Source organism: Etheostoma spectabile, chromosome 7, assembly GCF_008692095.1.
Source record: "Etheostoma spectabile isolate EspeVRDwgs_2016 chromosome 7, UIUC_Espe_1.0, whole genome shotgun sequence".
NCBI classification, from domain to species: Eukaryota; Metazoa; Chordata; class Actinopteri; order Perciformes; family Percidae; genus Etheostoma; species Etheostoma spectabile.
The window spans coordinates 29,213,193-29,233,358 of NC_045739.1; the positions used below are offsets into that span (position 1 = coordinate 29,213,193).

Genomic DNA, 20,166 nt, shown 5'->3' on the forward strand with positions numbered 1-20,166 from the left:
CCTAAACAACCAATGGCTTTTATACATAATTAGATTTTAAAAAAGAAAGGAGTATGACGCATTAAAGATGTATGATGAGATGTGAGGCTACTTTGCATATCAACTCTTCACAGAAAATAAGATGAAAATTTTGAGTGAGATTGCAAATGTAGCAAATACAAAAAAACTTTAATTTAATAAGGGTCTATTTACTCTGTAACCTCATCACAACCTGCATGTGCCAATGGATGAAGGGCAATCTCACAGTAGGCTATTTACTTTTTTTATTGTGCACACAAGATTTAAGTGAATAAAACCTGCAAGCAGTGATAAACATTCCCTTGCACATCCCTGCATGTCGGGGGTGCTAGTGGGACGCTGGTTGGGTCAGACAATGTGCACAATAGTCAGACGCAGACTGTTAATATGAATTATTTTTCATATTCTATGATCAGACCGTATTTTCTGCATGGAGTGTGTGACATTAGAAATGGTGTATTATATATTGATATGTGTACTACTTCCTGTGTCTTTATAAGGGGCTTCTTAGTCTGTAACCATCACAATAATATATATATATATATATACATATATATACATATATAAGAAGAAGAAGAAGAAGGAGGACCATTTTTCTTTTAACAATACTATAGATTAGATTAGATTAGATTCAACTTTATTGTCATTACACAGGTACAAGGCAACGAAATGCAGTTTGGGTCTAACCAGAAGTGCAATAGAAATAAGTGCAGGATATACACTGGTTCCGTAAGTGTAGGACATGGATATGTACTGAATAAATATAGAAATGAATACTATTATAAACAGAATTTTACAGATGGGTTTGTCCTGTGAATATAAAATATAGATAACAAGTATTGTGAGCAAGATTTACAGCTAGAAATGTACTGAATATAATATACCGGTGGATATTACTAAAAGTAGAATATTTTACAGATATGTGCAAATAACATAATATACTAATGGTTTACAGAGTTTACAGGTGAGTATGTACGTCTTTTTATTATTTTTAAATCAAATTATTTGCATTTAATAAATATTTTCAATGTTGTGGCATTGCCTTTATTTAAGAGCTTCCTAACACAGCTCGTAGAAACATAGCTAGTGCACGGTCCTGCTGTAGTTGCATAACTTGAATTGGCGTAGGACGTGATGTGAAGATTTGAGGCTGTGCTTCGGTCGTGAGAAAAAAAACTAAGATGGCGTCTCATCAAGAAAGATAGGACTAGGATGGCTTGAGGAGAGTGATGGTGTTGGTCGAAAAGTGATTGACAAACACATAATTGATAAGGTTTGAGACACTCGCTTACCATTAAACGAACCTCTGCCATCCATGTGTTGAACCTGGGTGTTTGACAGAACGGAGTAGATGGAGAACTAAGGCTGGAAAAACGGTCAACTTTGCTAGCAGCGTCAGCTAGCCAACTGGAACAAGCACAGCTGGCCAACGTTAGCTAACTACCAGTCATCACAACAACAGAGGAAGGAGCACGGCCACCAGCCCTATCATACCCCGGGACATCGAGGTGTCTTCGGGTCAGTTACGGAAATGCAACGAAACATTGTAACGTTTGTGTAAAGGGTCAACAAATAACTGCTTCTTGCATTTCTTCTTGCACATACTTGCAACGTTATATGAATAACATCAACTAACGCTAACGTTAGCTTAGCTGGTTCCTCGCGTCAATTTGAGCGTGCATGGTTTGCGGTTATATTGATGACTTTTTTTCCTCAGCCACCCAGTTAACGTTAGCTTAGCAATGCTAGTTATCGGAAGCCGTGGGAGGCTATGGGACTGTGAAAAGTGAAGGCCTCGACGCTAACGTTAGCTGCAAGCGGCTTTATCGCCTCTTATAGCTTAACAATGGACACTAATAGATTTCATGTTTGACCGAAGAAAAGAAGTGAACGACACGTAGCTAACCCACTATAGGTGATTTATTGGAGACAATTTCTCATTCTTTTGTTATGGTTGTCACTGGACGGAAAGGTTAGTTTTAACGCCAGTTCTTTAAGTTTAGTAGCTAACGTTAGTAGTTAGCTAACAGTTGCCAGCTAATGTATTATTGAGTAATGTTAACAAGGTGTACATCGACATTTAAATGTCACCGTGTGTCTTCTGCAGTCTAGTGGTTGTGTATTTGGCTTCTTATTTATGAAACTAGCCCAGCCCACTTGCGAGTAGTTATGCCTTCATTTCTATACCTTAGGGTTCATGGCCTCCACGCCATTGTTTGTCTGAAGGCCTTTAGAAAACCAGATAGATGGGACACTTGTCACTGAAGCCCCAGAATCAAATTGAGTTGATTTCATGGTTGTTGTTTTTTTATGAGGAATGTCCCAGGACAAAATTCATATAAGACTATTTTAATAACACTCTTATGGTAAAAAAATAAAAAAAATCAAATAACAATGCTTATTGCTCAAGTGCATACAGACATCTTACCATCACTTCTGTAATTAAATAATGTAATTGTTGCTCTGCAATGCGATTGACTAAGCATCACTTGAAACGTTGGCCCTTTTTCACACTGGGCCTTGTTCAATCAACAGAGCATGGCATTTGTTTTGTTGTGTCCGTCTGATGTGGGGGGAGGGGATTTTAACAAGGACTATTTTGGGTTCGAAAAAATAATCCTCATCCTGGGATTATCCATGTCTCTTGTTATTGACTATTGGTGAAGTTTGGGGTGTGATAATAAACTATGAAACATGTAGTGTAACTAACTGCCATATATTCAAGATGACAATATTATAATGCCCGGCTAGACCAGGAAGTAGTATGAGCAAAAGTAAACAAATGCAGTAACCTTTTTGTAATATGCTTTTTATTCTCTCATACACTGGTCCATTTTACTCAACATTAACCAACATTAAAGTAGGATGGCATGGTTTCTTTACATTGCCTTTGTTAAATTTGTTTCAGTTGACTGCCATTGGGAACATTTATTGAAATAAGTGTGTTGTGTAATTGTATTTTCTGATGACAAAATGTTGGCCAGTGAACAGTTTCACACAACTTTGTGTCTTTAAAGCACTCTGACCAGTCCTAGAGTATTGGGAGATCATAAAGAAATTGCAGATAAATTCAGGAAAACAAAGGCTTTAAATTGTCTATTAAGACTATGCAAGATGTAAGGGTTTTCAATTTTCCTCAAACTAAACAAGACTTGTGTACATAAAATGCTTTTTGGGATGCTGTATTGATGCTGTCCTGCCCATTAGTGAGTCTGCCAGAGTTTATTAACTTGTTTTGCATTGTCGAACTTTCTTTCGTCAGGGCAATGGAAGGGGAAGAGTTTGTACCTCCTCCGGAGTGTCCAGTATTTGAGCCATCATGGGAGGAGTTTCAGGACCCCCTGGGCTACATCGCCAAGATACGTCCAATCGCAGAGAAGTCCGGAATCTGCAAAATTCGTCCCCCACCAGTAAATATTCACTTATGTTTGGATTATGTTAAATGACATGCTCACTGTGTGCCAAATGCAACATTTGTACACATTGGCACTGTGTTTAAAGTGTTTAATAAGTACTAAGTTAAAGGCACATGGACTCAGTTTTAGTCTTGACGAATCAAACCAAAAAAGAGCATCTTGATGAGTTAAAATGACTGATTCCCATGGGTGTTTGTGTTGTTGCAAAGGCAAACAAAGATTCAGTGGGGTTAAATGTTAAATGCAAATTTTAAACCAAATTGAGCTATAAAAACAATACCCGCTATAAGAAGTAATTTTCTTTATACATACTCTCCAATTTACACTTATGTTCCGTTGAATTTATGTTACATAGATTAAATGTTGTGCTTCTTTCATAAATACTAATTAGTTATGTGTAACAAATTTAATTAGTAAGGAATTAAGAGTTACAGTAGAAATTAAAATATTTTAACAAAAGTAAAACTGTTTTTACAGCAGAGGTGTAGAAAGGAGTACTGGAGGAAAACTGCAAATGGTGCAAGTGTGTCAATGAGAGCCTCATCACTGCTCATCTTAAGGGCTTGGTGGGCAGTATTAATGCAGTTATACATATAGTTGTTCTATCTATTGTATCTATTAGTTTTGTCAAGATCTTGTAGGATTTATAATTTCTTTGGAAATGATTGGTGACGATGCGGGCCTTTGATTGTTGATAGTGCGAGCTTTACCTGCTCTTGAGCATGTGACCTTATTTAGCCTTCCCGGTTAAAGCTGGGCCAGGTTCTTGAGCCTTAAAGCCAGACTTAAACCCAATTATAGTCAATTCTAATCTCAGTAATCTCTCATGTCCATGTTTTTGTTTTTAAGCTCCTTGAAAGATAGAAGTCACCACACAACTACCAAGGTGTAGTTTTAGCACCTAGAATTACAAGTTTAATTGCATGTCTTTGCTTCCTAATAGGACTGGCAACCCCCGTTTTCAGTGGAGCTGGATACCTTCCGCTTCACACCCCGCATCCAGAGGCTTAATGAGTTGGAGGTAAGTTCTTCTCTTTCCCTCAAAGCTGTACATTGTTGACAGATAATTGAAGCTGTTGATGGAACCGGCCATGGTAATCATGGTGGTCCCTCATGCATCTCATTTTAGGCAGAGACCAGAGTGAAGCTTAATTATTTGGACCGCATCGCCAGGTTTTGGGAGATCCAGGCATCCTCCTTGAAAATCCCACATATTGAAAGACGCATCCTTGATCTTTTCAGCCTATCAAGGGTAGATATACATTGAATTGTTTGTACTTAGAAAGTGCATTTTAAGTTATTTTTTTGGTTCTTACTTATGGTTCCAAACTTGTTTTAAAGATTGTGACAGATGAAGGAGGTTTTGAGATGATCTGTAAGGAACGGCGGTGGGCTCGTGTGGCCCAGAGGCTTGGCTATCCTCCAGGCAAGAACATTGGTTCTCTGTTGCGCTCGCACTACGAGAGGATCGTCTATCCCTTTGAAATGTTCCAGTCTGGTGGCAGCTTGCAGGTATCGCACTACACATTCTCTTCTCTCCTTTTTGTGTTACCAGGGGTGATCAGTTAATAGAAAGCATTCAAAATGAGTCTTATCTACGAAGAGTATCTTAGTCACTATATGATGCGTTATACACTTCCTTTTGGTTAGAATCAAAATTATTACGGTAGATCATCCGTGTATTTACATGTTTTCATGTAAACTCTCTTTTTACATCATTTCCAGCATTGCAAGCCAAAGCACTATGATGGTGAGGATGTGGATAAGGAGTACAAGCCCCACTCCATCCCTCTGCGACAGTCTGTGCAGCCACCCAAAATAAGCAGCTACGGACGCAGAGCCAACCGCGGCCAGCCTGATGTGAGTGAGAGTTCTTATCCTTACTTGTCTTTCAGTAAATTTGCATACCTCAATGACCAGTAACCATATACTGAACTGTATTTTGGGCACTTATTGGATCACATTTCTGTAGGTGCCTTTCCGCCTCAAAATCTATCGGAAATAAATAACATTTTTGTTTATACATCTGCTTTTCAAGACTATAGAAATTGGATTTGTTTTGTGCAACTGATCTAACAAATTTGTTTCAATGTGGCACTGTTTGAATTTCAACGTGGAACCTGGAATTCATTTAACTGTCAGGTATCCAGGCGTTCCTGACCTATGAGTACTTTATCAATGGTGGTTCTTAGACCACACATCAACATTTTTGAAACTGATAATATCTGTATTTGTTGTTGCTCACTTGTAATCATAGTTTCAGCATACAAACAGGGAAGTTCCACAATTGTTTTTGTTTATGTTGTCATTGAAAGAAATCTGCCAAGTTTTCCAGGACTTTAAACGTCAGTGTACAAAAGATCTTGAGTTGCTAATTAATCTGGGGAGAACAGCAAATGTACAAGGCTGTCAGCCTCTAACCATGCATGCATACATTGTCTGTAAGTTTTAGTGCACCATCTATTATCTGCCAACTGATTAGCCAAATAGATAACAACAAAGCTTCCATCGTTACAGGCAAACAAAGTCAAGGCAATAGTGTACTCCCTTGTGTGTTTGTCCCATGCTGTCGTGTTAATCATTTTTCTGTGCTCATCCATGTGCTTTTTTTGCATCAGTTACAGTGTAGTGTCCGGAAGATGTGACACATGACAGTACTTACTCTTCATCCCACCATGCTGCTGTGCTTAACTCTGCTGTTTATGCTCTCTGCTCCATGGCTTATTGGGTTTTCTGCTTTTTTTCCGCCACTTCCTTCCATCTCACTGGTACACACACAACTGTTTGTTTCATAAGTCACATATTGCCACACAATCTTTTTTTTTAAATATATTATTACTACCAATACACAGTACAACTTTTGGACTGGCCATTATTCTTTTATCTCATGCTTGTTACATGCAACCTTACCTAAGCTTCACTTTCTAACATACCCCCCCGATTTTAGTTTTTTCATTTATTATGCTGGAATACATCTTTTTGTTTTGCATATTTAATTATTTCTGGAATTTATAGAAACAAAACCAAGTTTGCTGCAGATTTTTGACAAAAAAGGTTGCGTCAGATGATTGAGGCGATACAGAGAGTTCTACGGAACGGGCTTTTGTCTGAAAACCAGTGCATTTGGGATTGCTTTATTTTAACTCAATTCAAGATCCAGTAGATATCTTTTCTATTATGTAGCTGGACAACAAGAATCGTCAATGGCAACAAACTTGTCAGTAAAATAACATTCTCAAACCTTCCCAACCCCGTTTTCTTTTTGATGAGATAACAGAAATTGGGTTGCCTCAAATAGTATTCTTTTTTAATTAATTTTTTATATAGAAGTACAGCTTATATTAATAAAAAAAAAATGTAAAAGTGTATGCAGCCCTGTTCAAAACGTTACTAGATGTAACAAACATTCAAAAAATAAACTTTAATTTTAATTTTGAAAGAGATAATTGAATATATAGATCCACACCATTTCCTGTTTGACCTTTTATAGGTCCTACATAAAATGTGACCCTTGTCTTATGTGTCCCAGTGGCTCTGTTCTTTCCAGGCTCTCTCCCTTCCTCTTTCATCTCCTTTCTTTCCTCTTAGTTTATTGTTGCTGTTATTGTCTCCCCTTGCAGGGTCCAGAGGATCTGGCCCCCCATCCTCTCACCACTGGCTCTCAACTCATCTCTGCGGTACTGCCTCTTGAGCATATGAGCTCACCTTCCGCCCCCGCTTTCTTCCTGCCTCTTTTCCTAGACCACCTCACCCCTACTGACGTTGTCTAGATGTTCTGTTTTTTTCATTTTAACTAACCACTAAAACATTTTCATGCAATCATACTCCTAAACCCATAATAGAGTCACGTGACTGTTTCAGACAAAAAAGCCATAAAAGCTCTCTGTGGCATTACAATAATAGTTGGTGCAAGTTATTAAATTAGCATCATTCTAGACCAGACAATGAACACAGAGAAATATTTCATGGCCGTTTACTTACGATTTTATTTAAGCTGTTTTGATTTTTGTCAATACGCTCTAGGACTGTTATTAAAATTAGACATGATGTCTTATGTTGGAAAAAGATATTAAGGAGCTTTGTCAGTGTGTTTTTAGGCATTGTATTACAGATTGGAAAAAAACGTACTATTGCATCTTGAATGTATGCAAGTTTGGGTCCCTGTGCCGCCGTCGTTGAGAACTAATGTTCCAGATGTTCTCCATGGAACAGTTCACTCAAGGCCTCTTTCACTCCATCTCCAATTGCCAAACAAACCCTTCTAGTTTAATTGTTGAATTGATGCCCTCTCTAGCTTTCTCTCTTTCACCCTTGCTCTTTCTGTGGTCGCATTTGGCTTGAAATGCTTTGTCGCTGGGCTGTCTGTGTGCCTTCTGCTGTGTTGCCTTGCTATGTGCTCACTACAGCAGCTAACAGTGTGGCTGCATGCATTCTCTTTCGAGTGCACTCACACGGGAAAAAAACAAAAAAAGGTTTATTATGTTAAGGTTTCACTTGCAGAGCACCATAATCTGATGATGGACGGTAAAGTAGTAATTGCGACCCTTTCTGAACATGTAATTGTTGTTAGCCTTTAGGTCTCTCTAGGTTTGCGTGTTTGATTGCCCTCTACCATCAAGCCCTGCTTATCTGCTGTGCTGTCTACTGCTTCAATCCCTGTCTCACTTGTATAGTCCTATTGATCTACGATGTTTGGGTGCTGGTTTATTATCTACACCGGTAATATACAACAATGTGTGTCCAGCAAATTTTCGTGACTGAAGCGAGGACAATTGCATACAGGTGGTTAAGTAAAAAAACAAACATGCTTCTTCCATTACCTGTCTTGAAAGTAAAGAAAAAAAGACTTGTGGTCTCTTTTTATGGTATTGTATCTGTCCAGGTGTTGTGCCATGAATGGCACTAACGTCGTTGTCATGACTTTCTTGTTGTGGGAATACAGGTTGCGTTCTGACTGTAAACAGACTACTGATTTCTGTGCACACATGAGTAGAAGCCAAACCTCTCCCAGATTAAGTCAACTTTCAGTGTGAAAGCGCCTTAAATGGATGTTTAGAGAAGAAATATGAGTTGGAAACTGCTTTTATGTGCTTTTTAGATCTACTGACTGGTTATTGAAAGTGATGTTAAGACCTGCTGTGTTTCTGTCATTGCCGATTACATGTGACCTGTGTGTGTACTGTTGTAATCATACGGCAGACTGGAACTAGTGCCCAAAGTTGTGGTACAAATAATAATTAGATCAATGTCGAATAGGCGGCAAGACCATGTTTAAAAAAAAAAAAAAAAAAAAGAGTGCCTTCCTATTCCTTCCTTCCAATATTCTTTTTACTGTTGTTTACAGTCTTGAATAAAGTACTTGAGTAAAAGTACAATTATCTTACCAGAAAATGACTTTGGTAGAATTTAAAGTCCCCTTTTAAGATAGTACTTGAGTAAAAGTCTTAAAATATCTGATGTATACTGTACTTAAGTATCAAAAGTAATTTTCTGATATTAAATGTACAAGTAAAGAAAAACTTTGTTATAGTAAAACATAATTATGGTTTCCACACAGTCTTAAACATGAAACCCAAAGTCTGACAGCCACAAAGAGAGAAACAGAACTTTCATTTTTTGTAAGGAAGAATCTTTCACTCTAACGTCCAAAACCATATCTTACAAGTAACGTGTAACATACACGCTAATGGAAAATGTAGTGAGTAAAACTACATTTTATTTAGGAAATGTAGGGGAGTACAAGTGAAAGTTTCCAGAAATATAAATAACAAAGTACAGATATGTGAAAAGTACACAAAGTATTTGTACTTTGTTACATTACAACACAGGTTGTCTAACTGTTCTTAGTGATTCAGACATGATGATGAACTGTGGTTGTAACAGGAAACAACTCTTACCTAAAAGCTATCTATTTAAGAATCTTTCCACACAATTCTAAAACGAGGACAGCTGCTTATTACGTGGCAGAGGCAAACACAAAATGGAAAATAAGTATTACCTGCTTTTTGGATAGTAGAATGATAAATGCCTAAGGCTACTCAGAATCAGCTGTTGCTAACACGTCCAACTAGGGCAGGGTAATATGACTATATATAGTCAGAATTATATAAAATGTCTATTGTATATATTGTTTCTATTGCATTGTCAAAACAACTGCCAAACTGTTACGATAACTTAACACTTTGTTCTGTTCCCTGCACATTATGTTCATAATGCATGTTCGTTCTGAATACATTACATATAGGCTATTGAATTACCAGAAAACATGCTATATGGTGATATGAAAATAATTTCCTATATCAGGATAAAAGATTTTAACCATATCGCACAGTCCTACGTCCAACTTAAGGAAAAGAACTAAACAATGGATAGCGAGATGTATGTATTTTTTTTGTGTGCATGTTTGACAAATTGCAGCCTAAATTAATTGAACTTTATCCAAGGATTTGATTTGGGAAAAAAAAACTCATTACCCTTCCTATAATTACTTAAAATAGCCTTCTCTGACTGTATGGTTGCAACTGTTGGTGATTGTGTTTTCTGGTGGTGGGTCTTAACGCTAAAGCTTTCACAGTGGTGTAGGCTAACCTTTCCTTACTTTCTAACAAAGCACAATCCCTTCTTGTGATGGCATTATGCTTTCATGTTTGTTCTGCATTTGGCATAGACCCTTTTGGCTCTGTGTGCTTTGGAGAGTAGTTGTTGTCTGTCTTTGCCTTCATGAGGAAAATGTACTCTTATCCACAGCCTGAACCCACGGAGGAAGACATAGAGAAGAACCCAGAACTGAAGAAGCTACAGATCTATGGCGCAGGGCCTAAGATGATGGGACTTGGGCTGGTGGCCAGGGACAAAGGCATCAGGAAGAAAGGTAAGTCCCATAGCCATAACCTCATTTAAACACATCATCCGACACATACAGTTAAACCTATAAGGTCTTTTGCCAACAATGTTGAGAAACGTGGGCATTTGGCGGCAACACTGCATCAGAACAGTTAGTTTTGCAACTAAAACAGTGACTTAAGAAACGGGCAAGTCCTAAATGAATAACTGGCTCCCTCCTGATTGTGAACACATCTTACTTTTTAGATGAACTGCCTCAAACCGTTACCATCAAGGACAGCGTATCGCCTGCTTCTGGTGATGTCTCGGTCAAAGCGGAGCTGCTGGAGCCTAAAGAGAAGCCGAGTGATGGGAGTACATCTAGCCATATACCGCCTCCTCCTACCATCACAGTTAAAACAGAAGTGAAGAAAGAAGAACAAGAGGATGGGAAAGGGAAAGTGGAGGAGGAAGATGATACAGATGGACCTTGTACCAAAATGACCATGAGGCTAAGACGCAACCTCGGCAACCCGCAGTGTGTAAGTAGACCAAAGAATGCACCCAGGTGGCAGTCCGTTAAGATAAACATTACGTAATTGAATATCAAATGTCACGGCATAACTACAACCCTGGAAAACTTGATACTATCGCTACGTCTAGGGCTTCCTGAGTTTTGTTAGCCCATGCAAATGAAACTACCAAGCTACGCACTAGCCCGGCTGAAGGTATAGGTGAAAGGCCTACCTCTCGTTGTAGATGGGGCTCCGCTTTGCTCCGCCCTCCGACCAGCCCACTTCTTTTTCTGGTGTTAATCAGCGTCGACACTCCGATGACAGTCAAAACATTAACACAACTTGATTGTGCTGTTACACAAACTACCTTGAGAAGTTGAATGATTGTACAGGCCTATAAACACAATGCAATTTGCTTCTTCTGTTTGACACAATTGTGACTCCTTTTACCCACAATCTAACCTTTAGTTTAGTTTTTCATCTTCCGTGGTTGTCAGCTCCAGTTAAACGTGAGCCTCATTCCTCTGGCTCCAAGCCCTAGAATAAACGCCTTTTGCCTTACTTTTTCAAAGGTGGATTCTTTTGTGTGTCGGATGTGTGGTCGGGGAGATGATGACGAGAAGCTCTTGCTGTGTGATGGCTGTGATGATAATTACCACACCTACTGTCTACTACCCCCACTCACTGATCCTCCCAAAGGCAACTGGCGATGCCCTAAGTGTGTGGCAGAGGTTAGTAAAAAATGTTTGGAAGCACTTGTTCATGTCTGTAATACTCATGGCATGTTTTGTTGGGTTTCTTTGAACCCACAAGAATAATCTTTGTTTGGATTTTCCTCAATGTGTAACTTTTTATAGGAGTGCAAGAAACCTGCAGAAGCATTTGGCTTTGAACAGGCTACACGAGAGTACACTCTGCAGAGTTTTGGAGAAATGGCAGATGCCTTCAAAGCAGATTACTTCAACATGCCTGTCCATGTAAGCGCAACCACACAAGACCTCACCTCTTCATTATGAAGCACCCTGCCCCGACTAATGCGGGAGACTAATCTCAAGCCTGTGTTGTTGTTGGTGTAGATGGTTCCCACTGAGCTTGTGGAGAGAGAATTCTGGCGGTTAGTCAGTAGTATCGAGGAAGACGTGGTTGTCGAGTACGGCGCAGACATACACTCCAAAGAGTTTGGCAGCGGCTTCCCGATGAACAATGGCAAAAAGAAGCTCACAAAGGAAGAGGAGGTACGCATGTTGTTTACTTTTGTAACCTTAACAGTGTTTTGTGAAAACTACAGCGTCCTGCTCTACATTACATGTTGTAAATCTTAAACTACCCAAGTAAAAAGTTGGACCAGTAGCGGCCTCTAGCTCACCCAGTAAGAGCGCTTGCCCCATGTTGGCTAAGTCCTGCAGCGGCCCGTGTTCAAATCTAGCCTGCGTCGTCCCCCCATCTCTGAAAACCCCCAAAAAATAATCTTAAAAAAAGAAAGAAAAAGTACTCTACTAACTAATCCCTACTCAATTTAGCGGTGCTCTTGACAATAACATGTTTGCAGTAACAGAAACGATTCACTGCACCGTTTTGATTACAGTGCTAAATGAGATGAGGGAACCGCTAATTTGCCAACTGTCTTGTTGTTATAGAGATAAGTAGGCTCTTGGTTGGCATGACAATCCCAATACCTCTAGAATGTATGACAAGTGGCAGTTTATGGCAGCCTAATCTGCTGAAAAATAATTCAGGATTTTGTTTACTTAAAAAAATGTCAAGAAATCAATCTGAATTGATAAGTAGAAATCTTTAGTTTAAGTATGTGTTGCTCAGTAATTTGGCAGAATGTTGAATTGAGAGAAATATTTCAGCAAAAGTAATTGAGTTTATAATGTTCTCATAAAAGTTCTAGTGTAGTTTAGATGATGCCTGTATTTAGGGTTATTTAAAGACATTTCAATAATCCAAGTCCAGTGCTTATTTTCAATTTTTCTTTCTTGGTCAGGAATATGCCTGCAGTGGCTGGAATTTGAACGTGATGCCTGTGCTGGAGCAGTCACTCCTGTGCCACATAAATGGAGACATCTCTGGGATGAAGGTGCCATGGCTTTATGTAGGCATGGTGTTCTCAGCTTTCTGCTGGCACATCGAGGATCACTGGAGCTACTCCATCAACTACCTGCACTGGTACAGAATGCTTTTTTGTGTATTGTTGTGGGTTTGTTTGCCATTATAGTAGTGAAAGGTTTAAACAATTGCAGCGTGTAAAGGAAGAATAAGAATAGAATTAGAAAATAAGATTATGTCATGTGAAAGGGTACTTTGACTGAAATACTCTAACTTTCCCACTCTGTTCTTCACTTTCCTACTTCTCTCTCTTATGTATTCTATTCTCCAGGGGTGAACCCAAGACTTGGTATGGGGTTCCCTCTGTGGCAGCAGAGCGACTTGAGGAGGTAATGAAGAAGCTGACACCAGAGCTGTTTGAGTTTCAGCCAGACCTCCTGCACCAGCTGGTCACCATCATGAACCCCAATATCCTCATGTCTCACGGCGTCCCGGTACGTCTCACACAAACATGCATGCGCACAGCAGAAATACGGTTTGTTAAAATAAACTCATTGATTGACTTCTGTTTTTCTGATCGGCAGGTTGTACGTACCAACCAGTGTGCTGGTGAGTTTGTCATCACCTTCCCCAGAGCCTACCACAGTGGCTTCAATCAGGGATATAACTTTGCTGAAGCTGTTAACTTCTGCACTGCAGACTGGGTACGTCCGTTTACACTGTCTGTCTCAAGTTCTCATTTTCGATTTGATCACAATAATCAACATTACTCTTCCTCTCAGCTGCCTGCCGGCCGTTCCTGTATTGAGCACTACCGGCGTCTGAGAAGGTATTGCGTGTTCTCCCACGAGGAGCTCACCTGTAAAATGGCAGCCACCCCAGAGAAACTAGACCTTAACCTGGCAGCAGCTACACACCGGGAAATGTTCATTATTGTTCAAGAGGAGAGGAAGCTGCGGAAGGGTCTGATGGAAAGGGTGAGACACAGAAATTGATACTCAAAATTGTTTATTTCTCTATTTCTTCAATTTTAAATGTGTAAGTGTATTGACTATTTTTGTTTGGCACCATCCTGAATCCGTCTGATATTGTAATGTTCTTATGGGAAATCTGATTGTCTAATAAAATCTGTGTGTTGCACCTGCAGGGCATTACTGAAGCAGAGCGCGAGGCTTTTGAGCTGCTGCCTGACGATGAGAGACAGTGTGATAAATGTAAGACCACATGCTTCCTTTCTGCTCTGGCATGCTCAAACTGTCCCGAGAGACTGGTATGTCTCTATCACACTCAGGATCTGTGCAACTGCCCCACTGAAAAACTCTACCTCAGGTATTTATCTCTTGTGTAGCTGTCTCTGTTTGTGTATGCTTTGCAGTGAGTCATGATATATTGGGTGAAAGTGGCTTTGTTAATCCTTCCCTTCTCTTTGCAGATACAGATATACCCTGGATGAGCTGTTAGCCATGTTACACCGATTAAAGGTTCGGTCTGAGTCTTTTGATTCCTGGGCCAACAGAGTGAAAGAGGCACTTGAGCAGGAAGAGGGAAACAAAATAGGTGGGACATCAACAGAAATGTATCCCATGATCTTGGTTACAACAGAATATTATGATCTTAAAAGACCTTGGAAGACCAAATGGTTATTTAATTGCAGGAATTAATGATCTGGAAATTCTGAAGACGGAAGCAGCGGAAAAAAAGTTTCCCGACAACGAACTTCTGCGGAAACTCAACACTGTTCTTAAAGACATCGAACGGTGCCAACAGACAAGTGCTGAACTCCTCAGTAACTCAAAAACTGGGTAAAATAGTACACATACTGTACATTAATTATTACGCTAACTGTTCTGTTACATGCACTGACAAATTGCTGTCTTTTAGTGAAAGTAAGATGACTTTGGCAGAGCTGAAATCCTTGGTAGAGACGATGCAAAACCTGCCCTGTGTGATCAGCCAGTTGGAGGAAGTGCAGGTAAGTAGAAATGTTACACAAAGCAAAATAGCTTTTATTTTTGTCCTATCTTTCCAAAACTAATAAAAATGTACTGTATAAATGTTACAATTGTCTCACCTTAAAAGTTGTACCCCTACTTAGTGCACTGACTGCCTCTGTACCGTCTGATTTTCAAGGCGGTTCTGCGGACAGTGGAGGATTTCCAGAGCCAGGCTCAAGTACTGGCCAATGACAGGGACTGGAGGAGGGACTCTCAAACACCTGAGCAGTTGCAGACTTTGTTGGAGCAGGGGGCCAAGCTGCTTGTTGTGGTGCCAGAGTATAGTGTACTCCAGGGCCTTAAGGAGCAGGGCCATTGGCTGGCAGAAGTGAGGCGCACCCTGGGCACGGAAGGAGGGGAGAGGCAGGAGGTGATGTTGGATGTTTTGAGGAACCTGATGGAAGCCGGCTGCAACGTGTCCCAGAGTGTGTCTGTGGAGACCGCCATGGCAGAGCTGCAGGAGCTGCTCACAATTGCAGAACGTTGGGAGGAGAAAGCACAGATCTGCCTAGAACAAAGGTGAGACAAACAAGTCAAACCATTTCTCTGTTTTTTTTTGTTGGACTAGTTTATCCTGTTGCAAAAATGTCTACATTTCTTTGTCATGGTTTTGTTCTTCCAGGCAAAAGCACCCTCTTTCTACACTGGAGGCAATAGTAAATGAGGCCCAGCTAATTCCAGTCAAGCTGCCCAACATTCTTACTCTACAGGGCTGTCTCACTAGGGCACGGGCCTGGGTAACAGATCTAGAGGAAATCCAGGTAATAAAATAAATAGATACAATGATCCTCTCTGGTGTCTTTTAGACACCCATTTTTATTCAAACCCCTCTGTAATAGTGTGATTTGAAATACCCTGTAATGGCAAAATATTGTGTCGCTTGTGTTATTTATTAGTGAATATTTTATTTGTTGTAGAATGGGGAGCATTACCCGTGCTTGGATGACCTAGAGGGCCTGGTAGCTATTGGAAGGGATTTGCCCGTCTTCATGCAGGAGTTAAGACAGCTGGAACTACAGGTAGCCAGCGCTCACTCCTGGAGGGACAAGGCCACCAAGACCTTTCTGAAGAAGAGCAGTCAGCACAGTCTGCTAGAGGTGGGCAACTTGAAGGATATCGGAAATTATTTTCAAACTTTACTTAAATAGATTGACTTTCTGTCAACCATAGAAAACAAGATAAGTTACCTGTATACTTTCATTTTAGTTGCTAAGTTCTTGGTGAAGGCAACCTTTTATGAACGCATGCATTCAACTCCAGTGTTGCCTCGCAGGTATTATGTCCGTGTGCGAAAAGAAGAGAGAGCCGAGATGAGATGGAGCCGTTAGATGAGCCTTTAGATGATTCTGATACCAACACACTGGGCCTCTCTGCGCAGGACCTGAGGGACCCTGCAGCTATTGTGAGTTAATTGAGAGTTTTTGTTCTGTCTTTTTACATAAATACTAGTTCTATACGTAAACTTGGTTTGTGGCCCTTGTTTCTAGGTGATGGCATTTAAAGAAGGGGAGCACCAGGAGAAGGAGGCACTATTGAGGTTACAGAAATTGAACATGTGTAAATCTGGACTTAACGCTGCAAGTTGCAAGGAGGACAAGGAGAACGGGAGGTGGAAGAACGTCATGGAGACGGACACATCCAGCCACTCAGAGAACTCTGTAAAAGAGAATGGTAACAGTAACCACAGCTGTACCACCCCTCCTCAGTCGGTGTGCGTGTGCGCTGGTCAGCCTCGTGCCCCTCAACTTCGCTGCCATCTGTGTAAGGACTGGTTCCATGGGGGCTGTGTTCCTTTCCCCTCCCTGCTCCCCTCCTCTGGACCACCAGTGAACCCCCTCTGCTGGTGGGACTGGGACTCGCGCTTTTTGTGTCCGCGATGCCAGCGGTCACGGCGCCCACGCCTGGAGACTATCCTGGCGTTACTGGTTGCCCTGCAGAGGCTGCCAGTGCGTCTACCTGAAGGAGAAGCGCTGCAGTGTCTCACAGAGAGGGCCATCACCTGGCAGGGCCGAGCCAAGGACGCACTGGAGACACCAGAGCTGCAGCAGGCACTTCAGAGGCTGCAAGAACTCAAAGAGACTCTCCTCTGTGAAACAGAGAAAGCAGGAGACATGGGAAATGAGACAGAAGGGAGTTCAGTGATTGTCTTATCCGACTCTGAGGGAGGTGAGGGAGAGGAAGGAGTCATTGATCTGACAGACGAGAATTCACCTAAAAAGAACACCAAGGAAAGCAACGGCACTCAGGTTAACGTCTTATTCTGACTCTTTATTTTAATTCTAAACCACATAGACTACCAACTGTAAACTGCAAATAATTATTAGATTTTACTTAATTTCTTCTGTATAGTAATAATTGATTAAATAATTGATTCTTATTATACTGAATCCAACTTGCCTGTTTAACACAGCGATTGTTTGCCCACAGGCTGGATGTGAAAATGGCATCAGCAAGAAGTTAAATGTTACAGGTAAGATGGAATATCTATTTCAGAGTAACCGTTGAGTTGTGCAAAGCGTCACACAAGATACCAGTCCTCACCTTTTCCTTCTGCTTCTCACCTTTTTTAGGGGTGGGGTCTTTGCTACCCTTGCTGCCTTTGCTAAAAGGCCAGGTCGTGGAGCTTTTACCAGCCACCAGGGTCCAGCTGGAGGAGCTGCAGCTGGAAGGAGATCTGCTTGAGGTGTCCTTGGACCAGACGCTCATCATCCACAGAGTCCTGCAAGCTGCCTCGGTTCCACCCAGAGAAACACTGCACACGCTGATTCAGGTCAGGAAAATAAAGTCTGACCTTTTAAAAAAAATATACATTTTGAGGCAAAATGTGAAAAGCTATGTACCACTAAATTGATCAATATAATATTAAATCCAAAACTACATCAGTATAATCTAACCCAAAAATAAATAGCCACAATCATCAATAAACCTAAATACTAAAAATTGAAAGTCTAGAGATATTAGTCTGTTTTTGTTGTATGTTGAAAAAAATGTGCAGCAGCTGGAAACTTATCAAACCGTTTCCGCCTGGTCTTAAAAGGTCTAAAATTTCTAAATCAAAATTGAAGGCTTTTAAAAGTCTTACATGATTGTAAAGGATGTTGTGATATCGATCTAAAATTACATTCATATTGGTCTTAAAAAGCTCTTTAAATCAGAATCAGATTAAACGTCTTAAGTTTGACTCAGTGAAACCCTGATTCAAAGCACCTTACTGCGCCATGCTTGTATATTTAATTAAAGGTCCCCTGTGGAGTTTTCTTGTAAATGTATTTTCTATTTACATTCAGTGTTAATTCACTAAAACCCACTGTGTGTATCCTTAAGGCATAGCAAACATTTTGAATGCATTTCCTTCCTCATACAAAGCTAATCTATCGTCGAAGTTCCAGACCTGCATTGTTTACATTCATTTTTCCTTTCTAGCAGTCTTCCTCTTCTCTGCTTTTGCTGGTGCATTGCTACATTTCTTGGCACAAGACTGCCACTTCAGTCAGATTAGAGAAATGGTGTGAAACCATAAATGTGTGCCACGCCACCCACGCGTATTAATGCTCCACAACGTACTAGTAATATAGATTGCATTGGTGCTCATAGACGACTGCCATTGGCGCACATTTTAATTAATATATTATGAATTCCAAAGTCTGTTTAAAAGTCCTTAACTTCCATTAATTGAGTGCTGTTTTGTTATAGGATTATGTACAAATAGGCAAAAATGTGTTTTCTGTTGTATCAAGAATAAAAGTCTGACTTTTATTTAGGAAGAACTAGGAAAGTGGGCTGCTTTGTCGATCGCCTTTATCGCCCCTGTTCACTTCAACTGCGTCCTCGCTGATATTCTTGTCCTCCCTCTCTCTTAGATTGAGCTTGAAGAGCAGAGACGAACGAGCCGCGGACGAGCCAAGGACTCGAAAAGGAAGCGAAAGAGCCACAGAGGTGGCATTGGGGAAGGGGCCAGAGAAAGGTCTCTGGATGCCTCAGAGTCAAAGAAAACCTGTCCCATCAGCCACAGCCCCTCCCCTCAGTTACCTGTCCAGACCTATCCAGAGGTAACCGCCCCATTTAGCTCAATTTTGCTTTAGGTTTTTTATTGATTGTGTGGAAATTAAAGTTGTAATGCTTAGACTCAAGCTTTATTTGAGATTAACATTTTTTCTTTTTTTCCTTTTGACAGATTTTGTGATATATTCAACGCTGTAGCTCTGTTCAAGCGGATTGGCCGGAGGAATTGAAGGGACAGAGCATTCTGTGCCAGAAGACAGTGTCAAGTTATAACAAGATGCAGGACTTCCCCAGGCCTGTATCCCACGACCCTTCTCATCCCTTATTCACACATTCAGACACTTAACAGTGCGATGGCTCTTCTTCTACACTCCACCGTCTCATCCTAAGCTCAGCCACGTCTCACCCGTCATCATTATTTTTCCTCCAGACTCGCTGTCTTAACCAAACTTTATTCTCCACCTTCCCTGGACCCAGTTCTTCCTGTGAACATAGTAGGACTGTGTTGAACCGATGTGGGACTTGCCGCAATAGGAGTGTTTTTGGTCTAGAGTTGTCTCTGAGGTCAATCGGTTTGCTACGTTATCCCCTGCGTATTAAATGCAAGTTCAGCTGAAGCCTGTCTCAGCACCAGCTGTTGCAGGTTCACTTCACTTGAGCCCACTCGTTGAAGTTGGATAAGCTATGAGTTCATTTAGACCGTTCTGTTGGGGCATGAGTCCTGAACCTGAGGTACAGCGGAGGGTATCGACTGCTGATCTTAGACTACAGCACCGTGGTTACACTTGTATTTTTTTTTTTTAGTTGTATTTAATCTTGTGTTTGATGCTGTTTTGAGCGGACATGCATTTTGAATAAACTGAGTAAATTTTGGGAAGTGTTAAAAGCAAGAATTAATGTTTTTGGTGCTACTTTCCCAAAATGGACATCTGTACCTCTTGGCTTCTTTCTCCGCCCTTCCCTCGATGCCTTTATTTTCTCTTTTCTTTTCTAAGCGCCCATCTTTTTGACTCCATATTGTATTCCTTTCAATTTTACCTTTCTCCCTGTCCCTCATTCTCTTGCAAATTAAGGTAACTTCACTGTATCTCACTTTGTCACAATTTATTTTGTTAAAATATGGGGTGGGTAAAAATATTGATATTGCAGACACACAGTTGTCGTGAGTTTCTGTATAAACTTATCATTTTAATGTTGCCTTTGTTTCTTTTCACTCTTGTTAGAAAAATAAAGGTTTAGAATTGTTTAGGATATGGTGACTCTTATTTCTCCTCATGAAAAGCTTCAGTCTAAAGATCTATAATGAATTTTCCCCCAATGCACTTAGCAGCAATTATATACTACCAA

The 20,166-nt window shown here is 40.5% G+C and overlaps 1 protein-coding gene across 2 annotated transcripts; it reads left to right on the forward strand.

The window, feature by feature from the left end:
* The first annotated feature begins 1,159 nt into the window (after window positions 1-1,159).
* Window positions 1,160-20,070, forward strand: kdm5c (lysine demethylase 5C). Of its 2 annotated transcripts, XM_032521327.1 has the most exons (29): window positions 1,160-1,536; window positions 3,281-3,428; window positions 4,378-4,455; window positions 4,564-4,686; window positions 4,776-4,946; window positions 5,160-5,294; window positions 7,055-7,111; window positions 10,182-10,305; window positions 10,524-10,798; window positions 11,344-11,502; window positions 11,629-11,748; window positions 11,848-12,006; window positions 12,762-12,943; window positions 13,155-13,317; window positions 13,408-13,527; window positions 13,606-13,800; window positions 13,971-14,152; window positions 14,256-14,380; window positions 14,478-14,625; window positions 14,705-14,795; window positions 14,954-15,336; window positions 15,440-15,578; window positions 15,735-15,914; window positions 16,091-16,219; window positions 16,305-17,063; window positions 17,245-17,287; window positions 17,388-17,587; window positions 18,678-18,866; window positions 18,992-20,070. In XM_032521327.1, exons 2-29 carry the CDS (start codon window positions 3,285-3,287, stop codon window positions 18,998-19,000), a joined length of 4,782 nt encoding a protein of 1,593 aa, XP_032377218.1. In that variant the 5' UTR covers window positions 1,160-1,536; window positions 3,281-3,284; the 3' UTR covers window positions 19,001-20,070. The 2 variants fall into 2 exon arrangements, with proteins under 2 accessions (XP_032377218.1, XP_032377219.1); XM_032521328.1 differs by lacking the exon at window positions 7,055-7,111.
* Window positions 20,071-20,166: the final 96 nt, after the last annotated feature.

What these genes read in the sequence shown, in the direction of transcription:
- kdm5c (XM_032521327.1), top strand. Translation starts at nt 3,285, where the DNA reads ATGGAAGGGGAAGAGTTTGTACCTCCTCCGGAGTGTCCAGTATTTGAG. An exon ending in CAAAGGCATCAGGAAGAAAG is followed by an intron (nt 10,306 to 10,523) that starts GTAAGTCCCATA and finishes CTTACTTTTTAG; the next exon opens with ATGAACTGCCTCAAACCGTT. An exon ending in GGAAGAGGGAAACAAAATAG is followed by an intron (nt 14,381 to 14,477) that starts GTGGGACATCAA and finishes ATTTAATTGCAG; the next exon opens with GAATTAATGATCTGGAAATT.